The sequence below is a fragment of the Dermacentor silvarum genome, chromosome 5 (genome assembly GCF_013339745.2).
Source record: "Dermacentor silvarum isolate Dsil-2018 chromosome 5, BIME_Dsil_1.4, whole genome shotgun sequence".
NCBI lineage: Eukaryota > Metazoa > Arthropoda > Arachnida > Ixodida > Ixodidae > Dermacentor > Dermacentor silvarum.
This window is the reverse complement of record NC_051158.1, coordinates 173,298,335-173,326,123: the sequence shown is the minus strand read 5'-3', so window position 1 is coordinate 173,326,123 and position 27,789 is coordinate 173,298,335. Positions and strand designations below refer to the sequence as shown.

The window sequence follows — 27,789 nt, the reverse complement described above, 5'->3', positions numbered from 1 at the left end:
TCCAGCCTTTTAGTAGCTGGCGATGTGACTCGCCGAAATGGCTGTCGATCACGTCGCTCGTCACCTGCGGCACGGACGACAAATCGGTGCTCCACTGGCCGCTGGAAGCGCGAAACTTCTTCATGCCTTCCGCCGAAAACATGCTGCAAATGCTCCGCGAGAGCAGGCGAGCTGCTTTACAAGAAGTCGAGGAGCTCTACCGCGTTCCTGCAAAAACGGTCGAAGAGGCAGAAACGTGAGATACTCTGCACAAAGCGTACGCGAACCACAGCCGTCGCGTTGGTCAGAGAGAAAGAGCCACCACGTGAGAGGGTGAGGGGAACACAGGCCCCTATGGCTTGCATTTCTGGATATCAAGGGAGCCTATGACAGTGTAATCTAAAAGGATTTGTGGGACATACTAGAAAAAGGTTAAGGAAACAGAGAGGGGTCTGTGGAAAACAGGGATGCAGACGAAATCAGCACTGGGAACATACCGAACTTTCAAGCAAGAAATTGCCAAAGAAAATATCTACGATAATTCTAGGGGAAGCTCTTTGTTGTTTGAAGCCAGGACGGGAGTATTGCGGACTACGATGTACCGAGTCAAGTACCAAGGTATAGACACGTTGTGCTGTGCGGGTGGAGAAGAAGAGGAAACGGCTGAACACCTCATACTTTTCTGTAAAGGGCTTAACCCTACAGTGCAAGGCAACGGGGCTGATTTTTTCAAAGCATTGGGGTTTAGGGACAGTGAAGGCAAAATAGACTTTAAGCGGGTAGAAATAACCAAACAGAGGTTATTTGATTGGTGGATAAAATCAAGGCAGGGGTGAAATTTCACCCACCACAAAGTACAAAATATGTTAATAGTCATGGCTAGGTGGCGCATGCCACCACCCGGTTTAAAGGGTTCAGCCTCATCCATCCATCCATCCACCCATCCATCCAAAGGTCCATTAGCGCCGTCCAGAGGCTGCTACGCTTGCATCGTTCCATTACGGTGGTTAGTTCCATGGACTCATAGAGAAACTCTATCCATGAACTCGCAGAGTTTCTCTATGCATGGACTAGTTCACAAAGAACAAGCAAATCGAACGCACTTTATGACGTACATTCGGCTCTTGCAGTTGCTTCCGCCTACTTCCGCCGCATGCAGCAAGAAAATTCATGGCCTTTGAGATGCGTATTCATTACCGAGTGGAAGGGGGTCGTTGGGGCATGGACACCACCTTGGTGCGCGCACATGCAAGCAGCGCGAGTTTTCGTCGAATTTCGCGTACTGCGCTGTTGGCTTGGCTCTCGTATCTTGTACTTGTTTAGAAGCTCTGAGCAGTGCTTTGAGTTGCGGACATTGCAGTGGGCCATGGCTACAGCAATGCCTCCTTTACTAGTAAAGGCGGCATTGGCTACAGCTTCTAGTACACTGTAGCTACAGTGCCTAGAGCTACCGGGAGCTTTCGATCGCAACGCGAAGGTGAGTGTAGCTGCTACTAGTGTTGTGCGATTGCCCGTTCTTTTGCTGACGCTTGTAGGAACAACCGGTTGCTAATTGGGGTGGTATAAAGTGATCTCGAAATGCCATCTAGTGCGAGACGGTTGCCGCATGTCTCTGCAGATCCGCATGATCATTCATTCGTACTTTCGATGGACGCTGCATGCTGCAGTTCCTTTAGTTTCTTGGAACAGTAGCTAGATTGCCACTGTTAGAGATGTGCAATAGGCGTGTGTTGCCACTTCTTTCTTTAGTCGCGATGTAAAAAAACGGCCGGTATAGCTCCTAGCCGGCAACACATGCATACATATGCTCTCAGTTGAATTAGTGCCGGCAAATGCGGTCTCGTCGCGTCTTTTTTTTCTCCGCCTCTATGAGATGACTGTATAAGCTTTGCATCTCCCATTTACCTATGCGGAGGTCACGGGTTGGTTATGCTGTTGTACTCAAGCAATGTGGTCGCCCACACGGCTGCATTTCATTCCCCGGTTCACCGCTGACCGCTCTAGGGACGCCAGCACCTTTCGTTTGTGGCACTAAGGTAGCGACGGCGTACTTCCTTCACTCGGAGCTCTTATATGTAAGCTGTGGAGCTGATCGAGCAGGCAAACCAACCCACTTGACTGCTGCTGCTGCTGCTGCTTACAGGCACTTCCGAAAGTAAACATATACGAGTGTATGATCAGCTCATCGTTCTATGTATACACGTCCGTTGCTTGCGTTGTTACATCGCGTTCGTAACTATGCGCAGCAAGAAGCAGATGAAACAGGCACCGTGTCATTGGCCTTGTTGCTGTTTTCGTCTGCGCTGTTTTAGAATATCAGCCACATAACTAACTATACCAATTTACTCCATATACTCGGGCTGTTTACAGCTAAAGTACTTTTTCTTTTTTGCACTGTCGCATGAGGCGCATATGTTTCTATTTGTGGCAGCAACATTGTGACAGCAAGTGCACTAGGTGCAGACCTAGGTGCAGATAGAAGTGGCTGTGTGTACAACACTTGTCTAATTTGTTTCACTGTGCTGCAGCTGTCTTTACAGCTTCTGATGATTTCTTCTGCATGCACCGTATATTTGTTGGGCCAACTGTAGGCACCATTGCAAACTTTTGGTTACGCATTGGAAGCAATAAAACGATGTCTAAGAAGCGTTTTACCAAAACAATTTTTCAAATTGTTTTTTTATTAAAGGCGATAGAAGTGGTCTAAATTATTCCGTAGTCCTCCACTGTTGCGTGCCTCATAATCAGAATGTTGTTTTGGCACGTGAAACCCCATAATCTAATCTTTTCTTGCCTTCTCACATACCGGAGCTAAGGTGGCTACCAGAGCCGAGAGATGTACTGTGGCATCAAGCCCCACCTCCTTTTCTTCCTTCTTTTCTTGCAATGCTGCACCTTCTGCATTGGATGATTAGTAATGGTGAGTGATGAAACACTCACTGAAAAGAGGCTTCTGGGCATGTGACAGTGACTCTGGCTGGGAGGGAAGGGGCATGGTGTTCGGATTGGGATTTTATACTATGCAGACACAATCGTCAGCACGTCATGCGTAAGTTATGCTTGTTTGTTAAATATGGCCAAAACCTGGTGAAGGGCCGTTTAAAAACCTAACTTGACAATTCCTTGTTGACAACAAATATAGCCGAAAGTACCGATTGCTGCTGGTTTGCTCAGTCAAGAATCTGGTATGGGCCATTTGCTAGGGGCATGCTTGTTGGTTCTAATGCTGGTGCTGCTGCTGCAGAGGTGGATTTAATTAAAAGTGGCCCGAGTCATGTATGACACCCTAGCATTATCATGCTAGACAGGTAGCAAGGCTTGTCCACAGATCTAACCTTTGATGCTTACAGTTAACTGTTGTAAGTTACCACAATAATTAAACCTATATTTAAAATTGTGTTGGCTTGAAGACTTGTAATCTATTGCACTTGATGCCTGGTGCACTCACAAAGCACACAGGAGGAAAAGAATCTAGAAATCTTTTTTCTCTTTTGTGTGTCGGATGCTGTGTGCATTTTGAGGAGTTTACGGCCGTATCAACAAATTTTATTATTATACGTGGTTCCTGCAGCGAGAATGTGCCATGAATGTGCAAGTAAAGTCTGCTCCAAAACTCATGTAGGCTTCAACATTGCACTTGTTAATATGGTGCTTTGATGAAAGAAAACAGCGCTACCTTCATTTTGTTTTCATCTCGAGATGAAGTGCTGAGGGTGTGTATATATTGAGAGTAGGTGCCTTAGGGGGGGGGGATTTATTCCTATTTTAAAGGAAGTGCACCGATCGGCCTGCTGACCGCTACAACTGCTGATTAGTAGCACCTATTACTAGTACTAATTACTGAATTAACCTATTGGTCTGCTGGCAGGTACAACTGCTCATTAGCAGCAACAATTAGTGGTAATGAACTAATTGTATAATTAATTAAAAAGTCCAGGGGCACTTTTCCCTACATGGGTGAATATGGAAGCATTGCAAACCACCAAAGGTCGAGGGTTCGAGTGCGTTAATTAACTATCTTAATTAACACCAAGGGTAGTGCGTTCGACTACCACCAAAAGTCCTGGGTTCGAGTACCTTAACTGTATTATAATTTACTAGGCTTTAATTCACTTTAATTAACACCAAGGGTAGTGAGTTCGACTGCCCTAATGGTCGTGGGTTCCCGTGCCGTAATGAACTTCATCATAATTAAACGTGACAATTCATTCTACCTTAACTGTGCCTTAATTAACTTTGTCTTAACACCACAGGTCGTGGGTATGATTGCCTTAATTAAGTATATCGTAATTAACTGGGCCTTAATTCCACCATAATTCAAACCAATGGTCGTGGGAACAATGGCTCTCTTAATTAAGTGTGCCTTAATTAATTTCGCCTTAATTCACTCTGCCTTAATTAAGTTTGCCTTAATGACGTCATCAACTGCCTCGATTGGCTCCCTTGAATTTTCGGACCATCGTGTGGTCAGGCCAAAGCCGCCTACGCCGGATTTTCCGCCTCATGAGCCATCAATGCATTCACATTAATAATTAATCAATACTAATCAGCAATGGCTGAATAGTGGAACGCAGCTGATGGCCAGAGCTGCTGTGGACTTGGACTAAGGACTCTAAAGGCTGATTTACACTACGATGACACAAGAACGATTTTGGTCTGCCGACTGATGACGCGAGCAGTTTACAGGACGGGAAACGCTGTGGCCAATGGTTAAAGGAAGGAAAACGCTGTCTCCGACAATTGGAAGGCCAAAATCGGTGCCCTGTCGGCGTAGTGTGAATCAGCCTTAACAGCGCACTCTGGGGGAGTACAGCAGAATTTTCATATCTCAGTAAAGTTTTAATCAATCTGCTAAATGCGAGGCTATACAAACATTAAAAAGGCATTGGAGAAAACTTTTGTTGCGTTTGTAAGTTGTGAAGTTGGCGGACCCGAGTGCCTTCGCCAACGCAGAGCTGCACTCATGTAGAGCTACCTGCTGGGCTCCCGCCCTTTGGCGGCAAACCGAGGCTGGGGGGCATCCGCGATATACAGCGCCTATGGAGAGTTCAACAACTGAACGTAGTCTAGTAACGTTTAGCCTTGATGCCTCAAGGTAGCACACGAAGGTCTATTGGCCAGTTGCCTGCTTCCAAGATCACGTGCTGCGTGATGCCTGTGGTTGAAAGGATGGCTCTAGTGTGCCATCACAGCTGTGAGTGGTGCTGGCTAGCACTGCCACGGCTAGATTTAGTACACTTGCGCAATTACAGAAGAAAGCTGACATTAGCACTGTGGAGAGGAGGGCAGCGATTGCTGCATGGTCAATTATCTCGACAGAGATGCAAGCACGAGTCATGTCGGATGGTAACTGATTGCACCTTTATTGACTCTATCTTCTTTAACCCTTTCAGGGCTTTTTTAAACCTTCAGAATCATGAAGAGTGTATTGCTGCAGAAAAGATAAAAATTTTCAACTTAATGAAGTGTGCGTAATGTGGGCTCCATGCAAGAATTCTCAATAGAGTCATTAGATATGAGAACATCAACTGTCTCATGTCTAGCATACTTAGAAAGCACCCGTCCAACCACTTGAAATGGATGATGGAGTTAAAATATTGTGAAAAACAATGAAAGAAGAGGACCCGCTGCATATGACGCAGACACCCAGCCGTCTACCTTTGAAACCGCTTTACTAAAACACTGCCCACATATTATTGAATTTTTCAGTACAGGTCCAGAGAAGTGGTTAAGATGCTTGCAACACATTTAAGAAATAATTATTTTCAGAGCCCTTGTCACGGCAGCTTGAATCGCTTCGATGGCCCCAAAACGGACTGCTTTCACGCCGATCTTGATTTTCGGGAACAGGAAAAAGCCTGCCAGAGACAGGTCAGGACTGCAGGGGGGCTGGGGCAGCTTTTCGAAGTTGTGCTTGGCCCAAAACTCAAGCGCGCAGAGATGTGTGGCCGTTGAGCATTGGCGTACTGGAACTACCAGGTATTGAGAGAAAGAAGGAAAAAAAGCGACCATATGGGAAGGCTGCGCATGGTGTGTTCCACCGAGGAGCAGGCTGCGTTTGAGCAACGGCACCGTGAACTCGTTCGGGAAAGGGCTCGTCGCCGACTTGCCAATTCTAGCGCGAGGGCTTCCGAAGCGCAGCCGAAACGTTACCGAAGAGCCGCGGACCCAAGTTGTGGGAGCGAGACCTTGAGGCCAAATGTCAGTGAAGAGCCGCTGACCCCGAGTTTAGGGCAAACGAAGCAGAACGCTTGCCACAGCGTCATCTTGCCACAAGCTTCGCCTACCCCCATTTTCACGACAGGGGAAGGGCTGGTGATTTTTCTTAATCTCTCGAGCATATCCACATAATCCTCAGCACAGTAGCCTGATGCGCTGCCCATTCGACCATTAACCAGTGAGCCAGGTAGGCGGGAAAGCGTCAGATACAAATTTTGCATAGATAGAAACTAGAAACATACATGGATTCTTGGCCCCCAGAAAGTGTATGAAGTACTCTAAGACTGCTAACGCATTAATGCGTTAGCAACAAATCCTTCCTTTGGAGATGATTGGTGATGTTAATGCTATTAGCAATCCATTTTATGATGGGTGTATAATTGGTGATATGTTTTAATGAACAGCACATACCCAGTGACCCAAGTTTGCGTGAATGAGGTTCATTGAAGAGAAGCACAGTGGCACATATCCAGTAGTGACCTAAGTTGCTCTCAAAGAGGTTCATTGAACAGCGGCACATATGCAGTGGCGGATGAGCAGTGGAACAATTTGGCTTCAAAGAGGTTCATTGAAGAACGTCACATTCCCAGTCGCATATACCCAGCTACCCAAGTTGGAATGCAACAGATTAATTCGAGAGTGGCACGTACCCAGCGGCACATACTCACCTGCCCAAGTTGATGTGAAAGACGTCTATTGAAGAGTGACACACACTGTCACATATTTAGTAACCCAAGTTGGTCCAATGGTTGGTTTCGAACACAGCACACTACCCATTCGACCAATGACTATCCAGTGACCCAAGTTTGCAGGAAAACATTTACATACACTCACAGGCAATCAGAATGACACCGAAAAATGTGTGAAGTATCTCAAGATGGCTAGCCGCATTAAAATTAACTTGGGCAGGCTATGAATGCGTAGGCCAGGTGATCTGTTAGAGTTACCGAATGGGTACGAAGGGAAGGGATGTGCAGTCATGGCCAGCAGACATTTAGATGGTGTGATGGAATGAGGAAATCTACAAGCATACGATGGCATCAACCGGCGCAAGACTGGGGCGATTGGAGATCGCCGAGAGAGATCTTCATCCTGCAGTGGACATTTAACCCATTAGCTACCAGCGTGTCATGCAGGTCACGCAGATGTGCACGAAGCATTTCAATTTGTACAGGTTAAAAAAAACCGTGCCCAACTTGCCCTAAAGGGCCTTTTGAGAGCTTAGGACACAGCTTACAGACACCAAGTGGCACAAATTGTCTGTTTATTTGGGAGCTGCTCAAGAAGGTGGGAAATACTGGCTTGCAATTCGGCACGTCAAGATGCAACGTTTGCGTGGGTACATGTATTTTTCTTTCAGTATTTATTTCAGTTATAGCATGATCCACATGTCTCTCTATACCTCATGCTATACATGACTTCCAGTAATAATTTGTGAGAGATTGATGTTAGTTTATTTTGTGTACGAGCATGTTATTGTGTGTGTTGCCGTATGGTCATTCTGGGCCTTTGGGCTCCCTTTATTGGGCTTCTTCAATTTTCGGAGTTCTGGTAGCCTGCTGGCAGCCAGACGGCAGCGAGCTAGTTCCGGTTCTGATAGGAAGTCACGTGGGCTGGGATCCCAAGACGACCCGGAGCTGCCCGAAGTTTGGAAAATCGAACGCCGGGACAGCACTGGCCGAGGGAGAAATGTAAACATGCTACATGCTACCAGCATGGCAGCGACCGGCGCGCACGTGGCGTAGTCGGCCCATTTCTGCGTTGCCAACTTGGAAATGTAAAGTTGCATTTAGGAATACGATCACTTTTGCGAGATTTCGCACGACTTGGCACAGGACGCTCACTGTGCAGCTCACTTAGCACAGCGCAATTAACGGCATGCGATGTGTCTGATTCCAAGACATAAAATCGCACCTATGTGATCCATCGCTTGAGGATGCCTGCTCATAATGCGATCACGTCGGCCACCGGCGACATTTGACATCATTTGACAAGACACGAAAAAGCAGGATATCGGGTGCGTCTTATATGCATAAAATTATGACATGCTTAAATTCGATTTCAAAAAGTTTGGTTCGCCTGATGGTGCTTCTCTTAATTCTGCTCCTGTGCTGAAGGAGCTGGGACTGCGGCTGGCGCGTGAAAATGCACGCCGCCTGTAACCAAAGAAAAGCTTCACACGAAAAATAGTATTGATCGATCATGAGAGCAATAATAAAGCTAATGTATGTGTGGTCATTGCTCATCTCAACCAGTGCAATCCTTTAACATCAACGGCCTATATATATAGTTAGAACGCATCGGTTTTGAGCTGCCATCCAAGATACGACGGAGAGACGGAGCGAACACGGGTTAGCTGCGATGCCTACACTAACTGCAGAAAAAAGACATATTGCCACATATACGCGAACAATGTGAAAAGGGATACCACCAGAAAATTACATGAACTGAAAAGGCACTGCAATGTGTGGGAATGAGCGTCTACAACTTCGACAACTTGCACGGAACACGATGAAGATACTGCCACGGGGATATGAGTAGCAAAAGGGATAGGAAAATTATATTTACACGATATATACAAAGAGAGACGGCTGCAGGAAAGATGGCAGAACAACAACACGAGCGCTGCCCAGATCGTCGTCTTCACCGTCTTTTTGGCGCATTCTTCCATGCTCGGCATAGCGCGTAACATAGAACCCCCGCCGTCGAGAGCGCCGTCTCGGCGCTTAAGGAGCAGTAGGATCTTGTCCGGCAACATAAGGCTTAAGGCGGGAGACGTGCACGATATCAGTGGCGGAGGCGGCAGATGAGCGACTGTCCAATGGAGTGATCTCGTACGTGACGTCTGTGACTTGGCGTAGGACCTTGTAAGGCCCGGAGTATCGGGAAAGAAGCTTTGACGACAAGCCAACGTGGCGGCAAGGCGTCCAGAGGAGGACCAAAGAGCCCGGAGAGTAAATAACGACTCTGTGATGGCTATCGTAGCGGGCCTTCTGGGACAGCTGGGAGGCATGAAGACGATCCCTGGCAATCTGGCGAGCCGTTGCAGCCCGAGAAGCTGCATCGCGAGCGTAGTCGGTAACAGGGTGCACAGGTGGTGGTAAAAGAGTCTCGAAGGGCAATGTGGGATGGCGGCCAAACAAGAGATAAAAGGGGGAAAAGCCAGCGGTGTCATGGCGTGACGAGTTGTAGGCGAATGTCACATAAGGCAAGGTGCTGTCCCAATCACGGTGGTCTGAGGAAACGTACATGGAGAGCATTGTGGTCAGCGTGCGGTTGAGGCGCTCGGTAAGCCCATTGGTTTGCGGATGGTAGGCAGTGGTTAGCTTGTGACGGATGGAACACGAACGAAGAATGTCGTCGACGACTTTGGACAGAAAGGAGCGACCACGGTCGGTCAGCAGCTGTCGGGGAGCGCCGTGGTGAAGAATAACGTCGTAAAGTAGGAATTCCGCAACGTCAGTGGCACAGCTTGTCGGTAGTGCCCGCGTGATAGCGTATCGTGTCGCGTAGTCCGTAGCGACGGCAATCCACTTGTTCCCAGTCAGAGATGTTGGGAATGGCCCGATGAGATCAAGGCCGACGCGGTAGAACGGGACACCGGGAATGTCGATGGGCTGAAGAGGACCGGCTGGCGACAAGGATGGATGCTTGTGGCGCTGGCAAGACTCGCAAGAAGCAACGTATCGGCGCACAGAGCGGTGGAGGCCTGGCCAGAAGAACCGACGCCGAACGCGATCGTACGTGCGAGTTGCTCCGAGATGTCCAGCTGTGGGGGCATCATGAAGCTGTTCGAGGACAGTGGAACGGAGTGTTGCGATTACAACTAGTAGAAGCTCTGGGCCATCGGAGCTGGTGTTGTGTCTGTATAAGATGCCGTCACGAAGCACGAATAATTGTAGTGACGGGGCACGGTCATGAGAGCGTAGACGGCGGATAATTGACCGCAAATTGGCATCGCTGAGCTGTTCGCTGCGTATGTCGGATAAATCGGATATCGCGAAGACACAGGCGTCCGAATCGTGAGCTGACAAGTCGGGAGGGTCCACTGGATGACGGGATAGGCAGTCCGCATCCTGGTGCAGTCTGCCAGACTTGTAAGTGACGTCAAAGCTGTATTCTTGCAGTTTCAGTGCCCAGCGACCAAGTCGTCCAGTCGGATCTTTGAGGGAAGACAACCAGCAAAGCGCATGGTGGTCTGTGATGACCGAAAAGGTGCGGCCAAACAAGTATGGTCGAAACTTTCCGACAGCCCAAACCAGTGCGAGGCACTCGCGCTCAGTGATCGAAAATTTGCACTCCGAAGAGGAAAGAAGGCGACTGGCATAGGCGATGACGCGATCGCGTCATCGCCTATACCATGCAACAATACCATGCAACTATACCATGCAACAATACCATGCAAGCATGATCGAGAGCACAGCGTGCTGTTCACGTCCGAGAAGAAGCATTCACGGGACACAAACAAAAGAAAACTTCCTTTAAGTGGTTCTCCGCCGCTCGTATGGCTCCGCCTCGCAAGGCGGAACGTGGAACGCTAGAAGTAATGCAGTCAGCGATCCATACACCATGCCGACATCGGGAATTTCTTTGAGAAGTATGCGAGTCCAAAAGCACGCCAGCCGGGGGCGGCGCGGGCTAGCGCCCGTGTTGCAATCTGTCAAGTCCCCACAAAGATGGCGGCGAGTGCTCATCGCCTCTTTTTGTCGTCTGCTGGCCAGAGAACATCCAGAGAGCTGCCAGATCAAAATTGTCCTGGCTGGTTCTGGCAGCCTGCGGTTAGCCGGAAGCTTCCAGCACGAGTAAAACGATCGCGCGGTGGACGGGGCAACCTGAGAAAAGCGAAGGCGCTCTGGCTGGCTCTGGCAGCCCGCGGGTAGCCAGAAGTGGAAAATCGAAGAAGCCCATTGTCCAACGCCAGCCCCGTGGGTATGAAGTGCACGTGCTTTCAGACGACGGGATAATCGTGCGCTGGATGAACAACACTGTTACAACAATTGTAAGCGCCGTACACAGTGTAGAGCCCATGTCATCTGCAGACAGATATTCCCGTGCTCAGTAGAAGAGGACCAAAGTGCCTTGTCCAGATGCTGTTGCCCTATATAACTGCTTTATGGGAGGCACAGACCAGATGGATGCAAACATAGGGGCCTACCAGATTGCACTTCGCGGCGAGAAATGGTGGTGGCTAATATTCACTTGCCTTTGGGATGTGGCCATAAGCAACGGTTGGGCACTTATTCGCAGCACAGGGTCCAACATCACTCTGCTTGAATTCTGGAGGAAAAAAGGCCAGATACCTCAGAAGATGGGACAACAAGCCGCGTTGCTTTTTGTAGTGCACGATATGACAAAGTGGCTCACTTTGTTGGAGCTGTACCCAACGGCAAAAGGCGCTGGTGTGCTGGAGGCAATTGCAACAGCACAGTGCACTAAATGTGACATTGGCATTTGAATCCTATGCTTCGAACCATACCATACTAATTAAGTGTCCCACAAGTCCCTAATTATTTTTGTTTCGATGTGTCAAGGCCAGAAACAGAATTTGTCATGTGCTTTTTGCTGCAGCATAGGGGCCCAGCGTGACCATATAGTCACGGGCCATATTTTGTAAACTAAGAGCACGTTCACAATCAAAGCTTTTATGTGACTTAGACGCAGATACGGTACAAAATTACATTTGTTGCGATAAAACACGAAGAAAAAGAAACCGGTCCTTAATGGGTTAATGGGCTGATAGTGAAGACCTTGCGATCTTACAATTGGCTTGTATTAGTGTACACCAATAGCTTCAAAAAGTGTCACTATGTGAAATGAAAAACTTAAGCCTGAGATATGTACTGCTTAAGTTTGAGATACATTCAAGCCTGCCATGCACCAACCTTACACAGAGAAAGGGTGCCCTGCTTTCCAGTATTCAATGTGCATTGTCCTCTGTAGGCCTTTACTGAACCGAAATGTTTGTTTTGTGTTCCATGGTTATGCAATGTAATCTGCATCTTTTTTATTGATGTATTTGTCACTCGATGATGTAGCAGGACTTCATTTCCTCCAATAATTTTCTGCAGGCATGATGTCACAAAAGCTATGAGCCTGGGCATCACTGTTACCAAAGCGGCATGCCACACTCCTTCCAAAGTCATCACTCAAGTCGAAGTTGGCACGCAGTGCAGCTTGCCTCTGGCTGACAAGTCTAACGGGTGCTCCTTGAAAGCATGGAGCGTGTCAAGGAGCACGCAGACTATGGAGGTTGTGGATCAATCAAGCTGCAGCTCAGGTTGGCAGTAACCGGCACTTCTCTTACTTTTGATTGCTTGTCTGAGTTTGTGGTAAATGGCCAAGGGGGGGGGGGGGGTCTGCCTAGCTTGGTATGTATGACATTATATGTATGCATGGCATAGCTTGGTATGTACAGCCTAGCCCACTTACAATACCTGTTTTAACAATATATTGGATATAACAGTGAGCAGCCAATGCACTGTGATTTTTTGTTTGTGTTCTATGGTAAAATAAACCGTTTACGACAATGCTCCCACGCCACATTATCAGTTATAACAATTAAATCTGGCTACTGGGTGTGTCTGCTGAAAACAAAAATGCAAAATCCTTGAGAAAAAGAATGCGAGCTGCTTCGTTACACTCGCCTTTGTGCTGTGCACCCCACATGGCACGCCTTCATCGCATTGACAGGTCTGGCCATTTTGAGCTGACAAGCGCAGGGCATGCAATGCATGCTAATGATCGCTCTGCTAAGTATTACATCCCTACACGCCGCGGAAAGAGCCCAAATTTGAAACCAAATGCCGTTTGCCCTTCTCTTTGTGGGCGCCACGCTTCCAGCTAGAAAGTCTAGATATATCGCGCTAGTGTGCCTACGTGCATGGCAGTGCTGTGACGTCACTCATAGTGACACATGACTTCGAGAATTATTGAAGGATGCATCAGTTATTTGTTTAATATGTTGCTTCAATAGACAAATTGTTTATAAAAATAATAAAACATACAAACTGGATGTCCACGTGTTTTTCCTTCACTTTGTACCATAGCAAGAGAGATATACTTAAGTTTCATCTGCTTGTTCCCACGTCATGCAGTCTCGCCTGCAGAGAAAGAAACTACTTCATTTTTTATCGTGTTCCAGTGCCGCGACCATACTCTTTCATCCTCTCACGCCGCCTGCCCCATTGCTCGTGATTGTGGCACTGATCAAGTGTTCTTGTGAAGAGCATCAAACGAGACAAATGCAACAGTTTGTGCGCCAGACCGTCACCGGAAGTGTGCCACTCAGCAAAAATGCGCGCAAGAGAGAAAGAAAAAAAAGTAGAAGGCAGGGCCTGTGATGTAAGTGTCATGTGATCCTCTGGCTCTGGTTTGGGAGAATGGAGGGAGAGAATTTCGCCAGCGGAGGCTTGATGGGGCAAGTGGAGAGAGAGTCGGTGTGAATGTTGACAGTGACGCTCACCTTCTTAAATTGTAGGTTCGCGCCACTTCAAATATTTATATCTCTGCTATTAATGAACTAATTTGAAAAGTTGTTGCTGTAGAACACTCCTTAGAGGGCATGTAACAACTTCCAGTGTATAACCAAAATTTGCTATGTGGCCTGGTGAGGGGCCCTTTAAGAAAAATAAATGAGTTGCTTCATCACGCCTTCATCGCATCCTTTCGTTGCAACACATCGCTTGCATTGTGCGCACCTCCCTTCCACCCGCTTGCCATTCAGAGCTGGGCGGGGTAGGGGGGACACAAAGGCGTACTGTGCAAGGTGCATGGCAGAAAGACAGGTGTGGCAAATTGGCTCTTGCTTTATCTTTGTTTCCAGGCTATGTGATGAAGGCGTACCATGAGGGGTGCGCGGCACAAAGGCGGTGTGGCGACGAAGCGGCTCGCATTTTTTTCTTTTCCTGGATTTTGTGTTCCTTTTAGTTTCAGGGCAGACACCCAGTAACCGGATTTTATAGCCAATAATGCACCATTGGGACATTGTAGTAAGTGGTTTATTTTACCTCAGAAGACACACAAAAGTTGATCGTGCGCCAGCTGCTCATTGTTACATCCGAGCATTGTTAAAAGCAGTAATGCTATAAGTGAGTTTGACTGTACTTCTTTCTATCGAATTAAAATGTTTGAATGTTTGTCCCCTTTGCCTTCTTTTTTTATGCAACCCGATTACTGTAGGATCGCGGTGATACGATCATGACCAATACCAATTTAGGGATGACGCGAATTTTTTAAAAGTCCCAGCCCAAGTCCATTAAATAAATTACAACTAGAGTTTCAAACCAGAAGCTAAATGAAAACGAGAACTGAACCTGAATTTTTGCCGGAACTGGAACTGAACCGAACCCGTACTTTTTCCGCCATTTTGGAACTGAACCCGAACCGGAACGAATCGAAGGAACTGTTCCGCACCACTTCCGGGAACGGAGATTTCGAGTAGAGCCGTCTGGTAAAGAGAGAACAGAGAACTTTATTTGCTCGAAGCATTGTTGAGAAAAACGGGAGACACTGACGAGAGATAATGTGGCAGCATCGTCCGTCCACGCTCTGCACATCCTGATAGAACCATCATAAGTAGATTTTTATCAAATTATCAGCCTCTTATAGTCACCATTTGTCGCAAGAAATCGGCGCACGTATGAAAAAGCCTATGCGGCTTGAATAAGCACGCCGGCGTGCGCCGTAGAAGCCTCCAGAACGATGGAGAGAAATCGACTTGCAGAATGCGTGTAGCCTTTACAGTGTTAAGTAAATCCATCTCCACTTTTCCTCATGGGCGGCAGCGCCGCGTCGAAGAGAGGCGACTTGAACATTCTGGAACTTGTTTATGCGCCTGACCAGTATTGACGTGTGCCCCGGCGGGAAAGTGAGAACACTGTTGTACAGTGGATGCTACGACGTGGCACGTCGTATAAAAGGAAGATTAGCGCTGTCGCCGTTGTTTCCCTATAATCAGTGAGTAATTATAGCCGTTCCTTCCCACTAGCCGGTCTGTTAGCAGGTGGAAGGTGGGGAGAGTGAAATCCCTCTAAATGCCACCTGCCACGCTTCACAGGTGGATGCTGACGCTGATGCCGGAGAGTTTTTGACTGCTAACAGTGGTAATGCTCTCACGTTAAAGCTAAAACGCTGTTGAAACTATAGGTACATGAAAAGCGTAAAATATGTGTGTGTGTGTGGCGAAATTTGATGATACCAAAAAGATGGTGGATGGGCAGGCTCTCTGCTACCCAGCGAAGTTGCCTGCCCGCCAAAGAGGCTGCCCACTTGCTAGTAGGCTGCCTGCCTGCCAGCCAGAGAATCAGGCGAGAATGCACGATTTGGAGAATGACCCGTCATTGCTGGCCAGAAGGTGGGGGAGCGTCGGCGGCATCGAGGCACTTCCCATTGACCAGGAGGCTACATGCCTCCATTTGGAGACTAGGTGCGGCCCATCACTGGTCGGCGAGGGAAGTGGAGCGCAAGGCGGCACCGCAGCGGCTACGTAGAGCCATTGTTGTTCTTTTCCTCAAGAAAACAACTGCGGAGTATGAAACTGCAGGTTTATGAGCGAAGAGTAAAATAAGATTGAATTATATTAATGAACTAAAATAAACGAATAAAAATAAACTTGCGGCCATAAAGAATAATGCTTTCACATTCACACACGTAAGCAGCCTTAAGTGTCTCTGCGAACCTTTTATTTCGCTTCAGCTAGTGTTGTAATCATTGGCCTCCCATGGAAAACATTTTGCAGTGGATTGTAGTTATGTTGGCCAAGTCAAAACATTTACAAAAAGAAAGCTACGTCATGCGTCTGTTTTTATACCGACGTGACAGAGAAACGAAAACGCAGCACCACAAGAGTAAAAAAAAAATCTTTTTTTTTTTTCGCCGAACACGTTTGAACCGGCTCGAACAGGAACGGAATGGTGCTCGGAAATTGAACCCGAAAAAATTCTGGTTCGACACCCTACTCACAACACGCTGAATTTCGAATGTTGCAAACCACTTTTGATGCCGCAGCAGATGATGCAAACAGTCAAACCGCTGCAAGGATTCTGGCAGAGCTGGCCAGGTGGCCCCGGCACGCAGGTAGCCACAGAGCCGGCAGATCTCTATTGCCGTTCTCATTTCTATTGCCAGGGTGACTTGCATCACTCTGCCATGACTCCCCCTCCCCGGAACAATAAACACTGCTGCTTTGGGCAGTAACAAGCAACTTGTTGGCAGTTTTCAAGTACCTTTTAACTTTATCAGGAGGCGGCAACCACTTGCAACACCTCCCCCCCCCCCCCTCGTATTGTCACATCAGCAAGATTGGTGGCATTCGCTTCATTTCTGTACTCCACGCCTTCCATCGTCTTTGGCACCTAGTGACAATATGAAACTTTTCTACCTTTGCCCACTGGGGTCAACATCGGTCTTTCCTTCTAAGTACCCGTCGAGGCTTTTCAGTTCCGAAGCTCTTTGTTGCTACCCGCCGCGGTCGTAGCAACAAAGATTGGCGTTGCGTTGCTAAGCCCGAGAGCGTGGCATAGAATCCCGGCCGCGGCAGCTGCATGTCGATGGGGTCAAAATGCAAAAACGGACGTGTGCCATGCATTGGGTGTATGTTAAAGCACTCCAGGTAGTCGAAATTAATCCCGAGCCCCCCACTACGGCATGCCTCATAATCATATTGCTACATGCATATTGCGTGTTTCTTGTGGACTACTACTACTTTTCATGAGTAGACCTTCGGTCTGGTTATTGGAAAATTTCTGCGGGTGAAAAGGACCAAGAGAAGACCGTGTTCGTGACCCCTGATGGTCTATTTCAATTCAAAGTTATGCCATTCGGTCTATGCAACGCCCTAGCCACATTCGAGCGTATGATGGACTCTTTCCTACAAGGGTTCAAATGGTCAGCATGCCTCTGCTACTTAGACGATGTTCTTGTATTTTTGCCTACATTTCAGACACACCTTGAGCACTTATCAGCTGTTCTTCAAGTCTTCCGCGAGGCTGGGCTCCAACTAAATTCCTCGAAGTGTCACTTCGGTCGTCGACAGATTACAGTGCTGGGCCACCTCATAGACGCTTCCGGTATTCAACCAGACCCGAAGAAAATTCATGCTGTCATGTCTTTTCCTGGTACCTCAGTCTGTCAAAGACGTCCGAAGTTTTGTAGGACTCTGCTCCTACTTCCGATGGTTCATTAAAGACTTTAAAGACTTCGTAGCGATTGCCCGACCACTTACTGATCTTCTGAAGAAGGACGTGCCATTTATGTGGGATCCCGCTCAAACTGCCACGTTGCCCACCTGACAAACATTTTCACCACGCCACCTATACTTGGCAACTTTGACCCGTCCTCTGCTACAGAGGTCCCTACCAATGCCAGTGGTCACGGTATCGGAGCCGTCTTAGCCCAGCACCAACAGGGACGTGATCGTGTTATCGCCTACGCGAGCTGCCTCCTCACAGCAGCGGAGCGCAACTATTCGATTACAGATCGTGAATGCCTGGCTCTCGTCTGGGCGGTTTCCAAATTCCTCCCGTACTTGTATGGCACGCACTTCTCTGTAATCACAGACAACCACGCGCTCTGCTAGCTTTCCTCACTCAAGGATCCTACCGGCCGGCTTGGTCACTGGGCTCTGCGGCTACAAGAATATTCCTATGTAGTAGTATAGTTGGGCCCCCTACATCAGGATGCAGACTGTTTGTCGCACTATCCAGTGGACGAACCACCCGCCGACCCTGACACCGATGCTTACGCTTGCGTTTTCTCCGTTTCTCCGCTGTTACACGTCGCCGACGAGCAACGCCGAGATGCCACATTGTGCGCCATCATTAATCGCTTGGATTCGTCGCTGTCTGATTCGTTCCTTCACTTGTTTGTTCTCCGGGATGGTGTGTTATACCGCCACAACGTAAGCCCCGATGGTCCTGTCCTACTCGTCATTCCTAAGCACCTCCGTTCAGCTGTTCTCCAAGAACTTCATGACTTGCCAATGGCAGGTCACCTTGGCGTCTCCCGCAGCTACGACCGGATTCGTCGACGCTTCTTTTGGCCAGGCCTTGCCTGTACGGAAATACGTTGCGGCGTGTGAGAAATGCCAGCGCCGCCAAACACCATCGACGCTCCCTGCTGGATGCCTTCAACTGCTCGACATTCCTTCGGAGCCATTCTTTCGCGTTGGCTTGGACTTACTTGGCCCTTTCCCTCTATCAATGTCTGGCAACAAGTGGGTCTCTGTGGCGACAGATTACGCCACATGCTACGCAATCACCAGAGTGCTTCCAACAAGCTGCGCCACAGATGTCGCCGATTTTCTTTTACGCGACGTGATTCTGCAGCATGGAGCTCCACACCAACTGCTCACTGACCGTGGTTGGACATTCCTTTCTAAAGTCATCGCAGACATCCTGCAGTCCTGCTTAACCCTGTGTCCTGTGTCTTACCATCCACAGACTAATGGTCTCACGGAGCGTCTGAATCGAACCCTGACAGACATGCTTGCAAAGTATGTCTTGACCGAACATACTGATTGGGACTTTGCCCTACCCTATGTCACATTTGCTTACAATTCTTTGCGTCACGGCACTGCCAGTCATTCCCCGTTCTCTTTGTTGTTCGGCCAAGAACCCACATTGCCACTGGGCACATCCCGTCCATCCGCCGCAGCAGAGACCACCGAATATCACTTGACGCAATCACCATTGCAGCCCAAGCACGCGAAATTGCCCATGCTCACCTCCTGACCTCCCAAGAGAACCAATGGCATTTGTACATTCGGCAACACAGAGACGTCCACTTTTTGCCTGGATCTCTGGTACTCATGTGGTCCCCGACTCGTCACGTTGGCCTGTCCGAAAAACTCCTGTCTCGGTACACAGGCCCATACCGAGTGCTGCATGCCGTGACTCCAGTGACGTATGAAATCGCCCTGGTCAGTACCAGTGCCTCATCTGCCCTGATTTCCACTGACGTTGTGCATGTCGCATGCCTACAACCATACTACCCTCCTTTTACCACCGATACTTAGACGCACCGGGACGGTGCTTTTTCCGCCGGGGATAATGCTACATGTATATTGCGTGTTTCTTGTGGACGATGCGCGCAGGCGCCCCGACAAAGAAGACGAACTGCTCTTTGCTCTCACAAGCTGGTGCGAGGCGAGCGAACACGCGATCAAACCCTTTCCCTCCTGGATGTCGGCTGAACTGGCCAGCGATGCAGTTAACTTTTTTAAATATGCATTGTAAATAGTCTCCTGTGTATAATCCTTCGTTTGCGTAATGATATCGTGGTTTTGGCTCATAAAAGCCCAGAATCTTGTATAAAGAGTTTGTTGCTGTTCAGTGTGGTTGCCTGCGCTTATTGTTCCCATGAAGGTGTCCTAGTCTTGGCCATTGAGCTGTAGCAGATCAATTGGGGCACGAGACAGGCAATCGGCATCTGAGTGCTTCCTTCCTGACTTGTAGGTCATGGTGATGTCAAACTCTTGCAGTCTGAAGCTTCATCGTGCGAGGCCGCCTGAAGGGTCCTTAGTTCGCCAGCCAACACAAGGCATAGTGGTTGCTTATGACTTTAAATGGCCTGCCACACAGGTAGGGTCGGAATTTTGCTCTAGTCCATATGATGGCAAGGCACTCCTTTTCCGTTGTAGAATAATTGGCTTCTGATTCCAACAGCGACCAGCTAGCCTAAGCTATGACCCAAGTTCATGTTCTCTCTGGACAAGCATGGTGCCGAGTCCTATGCTACATGCTTTGGTGTGGATTTCGGTATTGGCATCACCATTGAAGTGGGTGGGAACTGGTGGTTACAGCAAGCGTCATTTCAGCTCTTGGAATGCTTCGACTTGTAGCGTTTCCCACTTGAACTCAACGTTGGATTTTGTAAGATGGGTTAATGGGCTTGGCAGTGCGTGAAAGTCCTTGACAAAGCATGGTGGCCAAGGAATCTGTGCACTGCTTTCTTGTTGATGGGCTGCTGAACTTTGTGATGGCAGCTGTCTTTTGTGGATCGGGGTGGGCTCCAGACTTGCTGATCACGTCCGAGCTGCTCGTAAGCAAAGCGGCACTTCAGTTTCAGGGTGGGTCTCTGTGGGTCTCGATGACTTCATTGCCTCTAATAAAGTCCGAAGCCGCCTAACATTATCATTGAACTTCGCGGCAAAGACGACGTCCTCCAACTAGACGAGATAAGTATGCCGCTTCAAGCCTGCCAAGAATGTCCATCACGCACTGGAACGTTGCATGTGCCTGGCAAAGTCCGAAGGCATGACTTTGAACTCGAATAGCCCGTCTGGCGGGATAAAGGCGTTCTTCTCTATCATTCATAGGTCGGCGCACTCACTCGTGAGTGCACTCACTCACACTCATTTCAAAGGCGTGAGTGTGAGTGAGTGCCAGTGTGAGTGCAGGTGAGTGCAAGTGAGTGTAAGAGAGTACGAGTGAGTGTGAGTGAGTACCAGTGAGTGTGAGTACCAGTGAGTGTGAGTGCCAGTGAGTGTGAGTGCAGGTGAGTGCCTGTGAGTGTTAGTGGAAGTGAGTGCAAGTGAGCGCCAGTGAGAGTGAGTGCAGGTGAGTGTGAGTGGAGGTGAGTGTGAGTGAGTGCCAGTGGCAGTGAGTGCGAGTGAGTGCCAGTGACTGTGAGTGGAAGCGAGTGTGCGTAAGTGTGAGTGCAAGTGAGCGCCAGTGAGAGTGAGTGCAGGTGAGTGTGAGTGGAGGTGAGTGTGAGTGAGTGCCAGTGGCAGTGAGTGCGAGTGAGTGCCAGTGACTGTGAGTGGAAGCGAGTGTGCGTAAGTGTGAGTGGAAGTGAGTGCGAATGAGAGTGAGTGCCAGTGAGTGGAGGTGAGTCTGAGTGCAGGTGAGAGCCAATGAGTGTGAACGTGGTGAGTGCCTGTGAGTGAGAGTGGAGATGAGTGTGAACATGGTGAGTGCTTCTGGGTGTATAGAGGTGAGTGTGAGTGCAGGTGAGTGTGAACATGAGTGAGTGCTTGTGAGTGGAAGTGAGTGTGAACGTGGTGAGCGCTTGAACGATAAGCAGAGGTGATATCGGTTCACCTTGCTTGCGGAAAAATGGAGGCGCGTTGTGTGTACAAGCTCACTCGCGGTGATGACTTATTGTGCTAGCAGATTGTGCACGCCAATATAGAAACCACTCACTAAGGTTGTAATAATCCAAGGTTCAGGCATGAGTGAGACAGTGTATAATGAAATGAGCGGATATATTATATTGCGATAGCAATTATATGGACACTCCAAGCGAACTTCTGCCATGGTCGTGGATGTCGTGAGGTTCCGTATAAAGTCCAAACACGGTAAAATCGTCGCCATGTGCCGGCGGTACACTGCGTATGCGAGTGCAAGCTTGCGAGGGTCAGCCGGCACTTGCTGCTCAATCTCGCGCGCGTGAGGGAAAATGCGGGGTGGAAGCGCGCTGCTTCTGTCGCGTGTCAGGCAGGGAGGGGGAGGGGGGGGGGGGGGGGCGGTCGTCTTACTCCGGCGGCGGCCGCGTGGATGTCGTATCTCGAAAGCGATCTGCGACGTGGAAGAAGTGCACGCCTGCGCGGACCTCCTCTTCAAAGCGATTTGCGACGTGAACTATGTTCAACTAGAGCTGGTAACTTTGTAAGCGCTGTGTTTTCGGCGTTTAGTTCGCTTTGAAGCGAGAGGCGGCACGAAGGTCAATTCGCTCGTGGCTATAGCTGCGCTTCCTTACTCCAGCATTCTGACAGCGAGTTTCCGCGGTCATCTAGCGAGATGCGTCCATGTTTACCTGTGCGCGCTTGACACTGTGCTTGTCTATTTAGTTAGTAGGTGAATGTTTACAAGTTTATACGGCCCATTAAACTACTATCCTTGCTTCGTATAGCTGTCTACTAATTTGCTATCGCAATCGAAGCTTCACCTGTCGGGCGAAACTGTGACATTTTCTTTAATACATCAGGGAATATGTATGGGCTGGAGCGCTGATGGCAGACATATCCAAATCATGACCGGCAAATTTGCCATCACTTCCTCTAGTGAAGACGCTTAATACCGTGTGATTTGCTACACCTTTGCTGGTCATCCGCCTTCAGAGGGTGGAATGGCTCCTCATTTTCTTCCTGCTTCACTCTTAAACGTACACGTACAGGCTCCTTATATAAACAGGCAGAGCGGAAGAGGGACTAGCCAAGTTAGCACAGAGTAACAGACACGCACGCTCGCATACATGGAGAAAAAACAAAGGTGCAATGATAGATACCGCTTTGTTCTCACTTTTCTGATTGTTTCGGCGTTAAGTGGTTGACTAAGTATACGGACAGTTAATCTCTCCCACTATTTCCCGCTCTCTTGGCTCAATCCGACCGAAGGGGAGCTTAGCGAGCATGGGCGGAAAGCATGCACACGTCTAATGTGAATGACAGAGAGATGGGCAGAGAGAGGTTGGGGCTGACGTCAATGTTTCTGTCACCATGAATAAAATGAAACGAAAACTTTAGTCGTGCTAGTTTTGCTCTACTTTGCAGTGTTAATAAACCAGCTCTCCTTAATAATCCAGTCAATGAATCTGTTAACTTGTATTTATTAAAACAGAACCTTATTGCCTTCCTCTGCACCCCTTCCATTCTTCGAATGAGTTTATTTGTGTACGGAAACCAAACAATATTGGCGTGCTCCAGCACTGTTCGAACAAGCATTTTGTAGGCCAGCAAATCTTATCTGGGGGCGCAAGACGAAGGTGTCTTTCAGAAACAAGAGTCGCTTTAGTGCTCAGCATGTACATTGATTTCCACTTGAGGTTATTTTGTTATCATGGCTTTCCCATAGGAGAGTGTATGTTAAAGTGACACCTAAATATTTACGCTGAAATACACAAGTGAGAGATGTGTCATTAATAATGTAAGTACACTCAGATATCTATTTATTACTGTTAGCGTTACAGATTTTTGGGCATTTAGAGTCATCTGCCACTCCTGACACCAAGGCAGAATTTTGTATATGGTGATTATCACTGATTAATTTTGCGGTACGAAATACAATAGTCAGCGAATAGACGGATGTTACCATGTAATCGGGAAGGCAAATCTTTTATGTATATTAAAAATGAAACTGGGTCCAAAACACGGCCTTGGCGCACTCCCAATGCAACAAGTGCTAAATTGGAAGCTTCGTTATGAATATACACAAATTGTGAGCGGTATAGTTCGGCGCTGTGACTCATGAGTGTACTCACTCACACTCATTTCAAAGGAGTGAGTGCAAGTGAGTGCCAGCGAATGTGAGTGGAAGTGAGTGCGAGTGCGATTGAGTGCCAGTGAGTGTGAGTGCAGGTGAGTGCGAGTGAGTGCCAGTGAGTGTGAGTGGAGATGAGTGCGAGTGAGTGTCTGTGAGTGGAGGTGAGTGCGAGTGAGTGCCAGTCAGTGTGAGTGGAAGTGAGTGCGAGTGCGAGTGCGAGTGAGTGCCACTGAGTGTGAGTGTGAGTGCGAGTGACTGCCAGTGAGTGTGAGTACAGGTGAGTGCGAGTGCGTGCCTGTGAGTGTGAGTGGAGATGAGTGCGAGTGAGTGTCTGTGAGTGTGAGTGGAGGTGAGTGTGAGTAAGTGCTGTGAGTGGTGGTGAGTGAATGTGGGGCCTGGAAAAAATTATGGTGAGTGAGTGTGAGTGAGTATTCTCCTACACTGCTGACCTATGCTATCATCATCCCTTTTGTTGATGTCAATTTGCCAGTAGCCTGTCTTGAGATCCATAGATGAAAAATCCTTTGCATTACAGAGTGAATTCAAGGCACCGTCTATCCATGGAAGAGAGTATATGTCCTTCTTCATGATCTTGTTCAGGCGACGGCAATCGACGCAGGAGCACAGGGTTCCATCCTTTTTCTTCACCAAGACTACAGGAGATGCCTATTGGCTTTTCGACAGCAGGATGATGTGATAAGAGTGGTTCAGTTGTCGAGCATATTCTTCAGTTATTATGCAATGCCAAGCAACTGGGTGTTGGTCGAAATCTGATTTTTGTGTCAAATGCGTCAGCCATTTATGCACGACTCATTGTGCATTCCAGTCTAATCTCTGGTGTTCATGTAAGTTCCTGAATGTACACTATTTGCTTTGTGCACTAAATCTGATTACAAAAAGAATCTTTTGCTACGGAATTGGCAACAATATTCGAGAAAGATATATGGTGTGGTTGATACACGCAGCGTCCAGGAAGTCAGACCATCGAATGGCATACCTTTATTGCATGGCAAAGTAACCGGGCAGCAGTCTGGCTGCCGGTGAACAACTATAAGGTCAGCTTACAAGTGACCACATCAAGGCAGTGGCAGCTGCTTATGAATACATCTTGGGCAAGGGTGATGGCTGATAAGCCTGGCAGAAGAAAGCCGCATGGGGCGTTATTGCAGTTTGTTGCTGATATGCGACAATATATGATACAGGAAGGTGCATCTTGCAGCCAGTGAAAACGTTGTAATAGAAGTTAGCAGGTGAAAAATGCTTACAGGAGTAGATTAATCATGTACACGTATAAGTTCTTATAAACTGAACTGTCAATCACTTAACAGGACATCCAGCATAATTTAACAAGGTCTTGCATCATGCTAGGGTGTAGGTGTGATCGGCTATGTTGAATATTGCACGGTCATTGGTAGTGTTGCAGATTGCAGTGTGTTCCATCGGCCATGTCATGAGTAGTCCTTGTGAAAATGCAAGCAAAAAGTAAGTACGGGGGTGGACCCAAAGTAACCAGAATCTAACAATGTGCCCCATTCCTACCTTCTAATGTATACTGCTCTTTAGATTGTTTTAGCCTAAACCTTTATGCCCTAGGGTGTTAATTCGCATTGCTCTTGACATAGGGACAGACCTTCAAGGTCCTGAGGGACTAGCCGGCGGAGACCCGTTGGGGCCCCCGGCTCGCCGCTGACTGCTCCCATGTCGGAATCGGGAGGGCGATGTTTGTTTTGACAATTTCTTTACAGTACAGTTCCGCAGAGGCGAAGGAAGAGAGAGTGTGGTAAATTGGTTTCTTTTGGGCACAACTGCAACTCAAGATGTCATAGTTAGTTAAGCCTATAAGAACAGCACTGTGAGTGGAGCCCAGGTTTGCGAGTAGGTTTCTCGGTTGAAGAATGGTGAGATGTCACTCATGGAAGCCATGTATCTCCTTGCCGGCTTTTAGCAATCTAAACTTATGAAGATGTAGCCCAGGTTGTGCGTTCGATCAACAAGGAGAAACCCACTGATGAAGTTTTATGTACGAGGTAAATTTCCCTTGCTGCCAATGAATCATCTATGTAGTTTTCCAAGTGTCAAATGTGGTCGCTGAATGCTTGTCTAGGATGCGAGGGCAAATAGTGTTAAAGCTTCTTTACACAGCTATTCGTGGGCTATTGAAAACCAAGAGAATCTTAGAGCAGTCCATATTCTCTAACTTTATCATTTTTGACCGTTCAGAAAAGTCTCTTCTTGGTTAAAACAGGGGGACTTCACAAGCAGAGTCAATGATATTGAAATACAAAATTTTTGAGCAAATCAGAAAGATAGACTGGCCATGTTTTGTTCCATCATACATAAAATGACCCTCAAGAGCTCTCGAATAAAAACAAAACTAAACAAAAAGAAAAATCATAATTAGCTTTAGTATCCATGTTCTTTGGCATTTTGTAATAAATTTCTATTTTGTTTCATTTGTGCAGAATCAAGGTTTTCTATTTCTTCGTCAACGGCCGAGGGTGACAACTTACAGCAGGGACGTTGCTACTGCTGTCAGCTCTGTGATTACGAGACTGATAAGCTGTTTCGTTTGAAAGCACACACCAGAGTCCATACTGACGATTGTCTGTTTAAATGCCATTTATGCTCTCAGAACTTCTCAAGAAAAGACAACTTGAAGAGACATCTGCGCACCCACACAGGCGAGAAGCCATTTCAGTGCCCTTCATGCCCTCAGCGCTTCTCGTGTAAGGCTAGCATGAAGAACCACCTGCGTACCCATGCAGGCAAGATGACGTTTCAATGCCCTTCATGCCTTCAGAGGTTCTCACAAAAATACAACATGAAGAGACATCTGCGCACTCACACAGGTGAGAAGCCATTTCAGTGCAGTGTCTGTCCTCAGAGCTTCTCACAAAGAAGCAGCCTAAACATACATTTGCGCCTCCACAGTGGTGAACGGCCGTTTCACTGCCCTTCATGCCCTCAGACATTCTCACAAAGCTATCACTTGAAGGTCCACCTACGCACCCACACAGGTGAGAAGCCATTTCAGTGTCCTTCATGCCATCGGAGCTTCTCGCATAAGTCCAGCATGAAGAAACACTTGAGCATTCATACAGGTGAGCGACCACACCACTGCACCCTCTGCTCCAAAACCTTTGCGCAGGCTCATAACTTGAGGAAACATATAATAACACTGCACCCTAATACCACATAGTAGGCCAACAATGGACCAACGTAAACATACACCTGCTTACCAACAGGGGTGAGCTGTCGTTTCAGTGCCTTTCATGCCCTCAGCATTCTCATAAAGGAATCGCATGAAGGTTCACCTGCACACCCACACAGACGAGAATGCACTTCATTGTCATTCATACCATCAGAGCTTCTCGCGTAAGTCCAGCATGAAGAAACACCTGTGCATTCACACAGGCAACTATCCACGCTGCTGCACCCTTTGCTCCAAGGCATTTTTGAAGTGCGGTTACTTCAGAAAACATGTGAGAACAGAGCGCCCTGTTATGACTGGAGTCCGGCGTCACGGAACTTGCTGACAGGCCCAGCATACCAGTGGAAGCATGCATCAACCTTGCGATGCGGTCAAAACCTTTATATAGACAACTCGATGGCACTTTCATTGTGAAACTCGTCAGCTGAAACCTACAGGTTTGTCAAGTGGCTGTCAAGTGGCGATAGTCCTCTAAAACCACAATTGCTACAAGCACCCCAAGCTGTCTGTCATAGGGAGCCGGCTAATTACTACAAGGAGCCAACATACAATGTCTTCCACGAGTGTCGACCCCCTGCTTCCCGAGTGCCTCGCGATTGCATCGTAGGCAGATCCGATGTTTGCCTATAATGGGTGGAGTTTTGCGAGAAGATGCGACAGTACATGCAAAAGGCAGCACAAAGGTCAGTGCTAATTGGTTGGGACAATGTCATCATATTTCCATGTCTAGGGAAGACAGATGGTATTTAAGTGGATATTTTGTGTGTTTCGGGTGTGCTCAGACATGTAGTGTGCTTCGATTCAGTGATGTAGACTGCTGAGATGTGTGCTCCCTTAATCATTAAGCTGTGTGCCAGTTGTAAATATGTAAAATAAACCCGTTCCTGTATCATCAACCTCTCGACCTCATTGCCTCACCAACAAGCAACTCTGGCGATAGAGACAGATGACTGCGTGGATCTGTTTAGTCAGCTTAGTGTAATGTCCTGATATTGCACTCACCAGCTACCATGTTTTAAGTGCTCCAGTGTCGTAGGCAAGCGACTGTCTTTTTGACGTTCAACTCTGAACCATGAACCCGGAACCAGAGTCCTAACAACCCTGTTACCACAGAGTAGGTTGACAGCCTTGTTGATCTAGTCTGAATTAGGGATCTGCATACATGTGTAGCATTCTAGGTTG

The 27,789-nt window shown here is 47.9% G+C and overlaps 1 protein-coding gene across 1 annotated transcript; it reads left to right on the top strand.

Annotated features, from left to right (window-relative positions):
* The first annotated feature begins 1,178 nt into the window (after positions 1–1,178).
* On the top strand, positions 1,179–27,494 carry LOC119453921 (gastrula zinc finger protein XlCGF7.1-like). Its single transcript, XM_037715959.2, has 3 exons — positions 1,179–1,456; positions 12,267–12,475; positions 25,859–27,494. The coding sequence occupies exons 2-3, from the start codon at positions 12,286–12,288 to the stop codon at positions 26,593–26,595; spliced, it is 927 nt and encodes a 308-aa protein (XP_037571887.1). The 5' UTR covers positions 1,179–1,456; positions 12,267–12,285; the 3' UTR covers positions 26,596–27,494.
* The last annotated feature ends 295 nt before the right edge of the window (positions 27,495–27,789 follow it).

Bases quoted from the DNA above. Each gene is read 5' to 3' on its own strand.
- LOC119453921 (XM_037715959.2), top strand. From the start codon at position 12,286: ATGAGCCTGGGCATCACTGTTACCAAAGCGGCATGCCACACTCCTTCC. The intron at 12,476-25,858 runs GTTGGCAGTAAC...TCATTTGTGCAG, and splicing joins TCAATCAAGCTGCAGCTCAG to AATCAAGGTTTTCTATTTCT.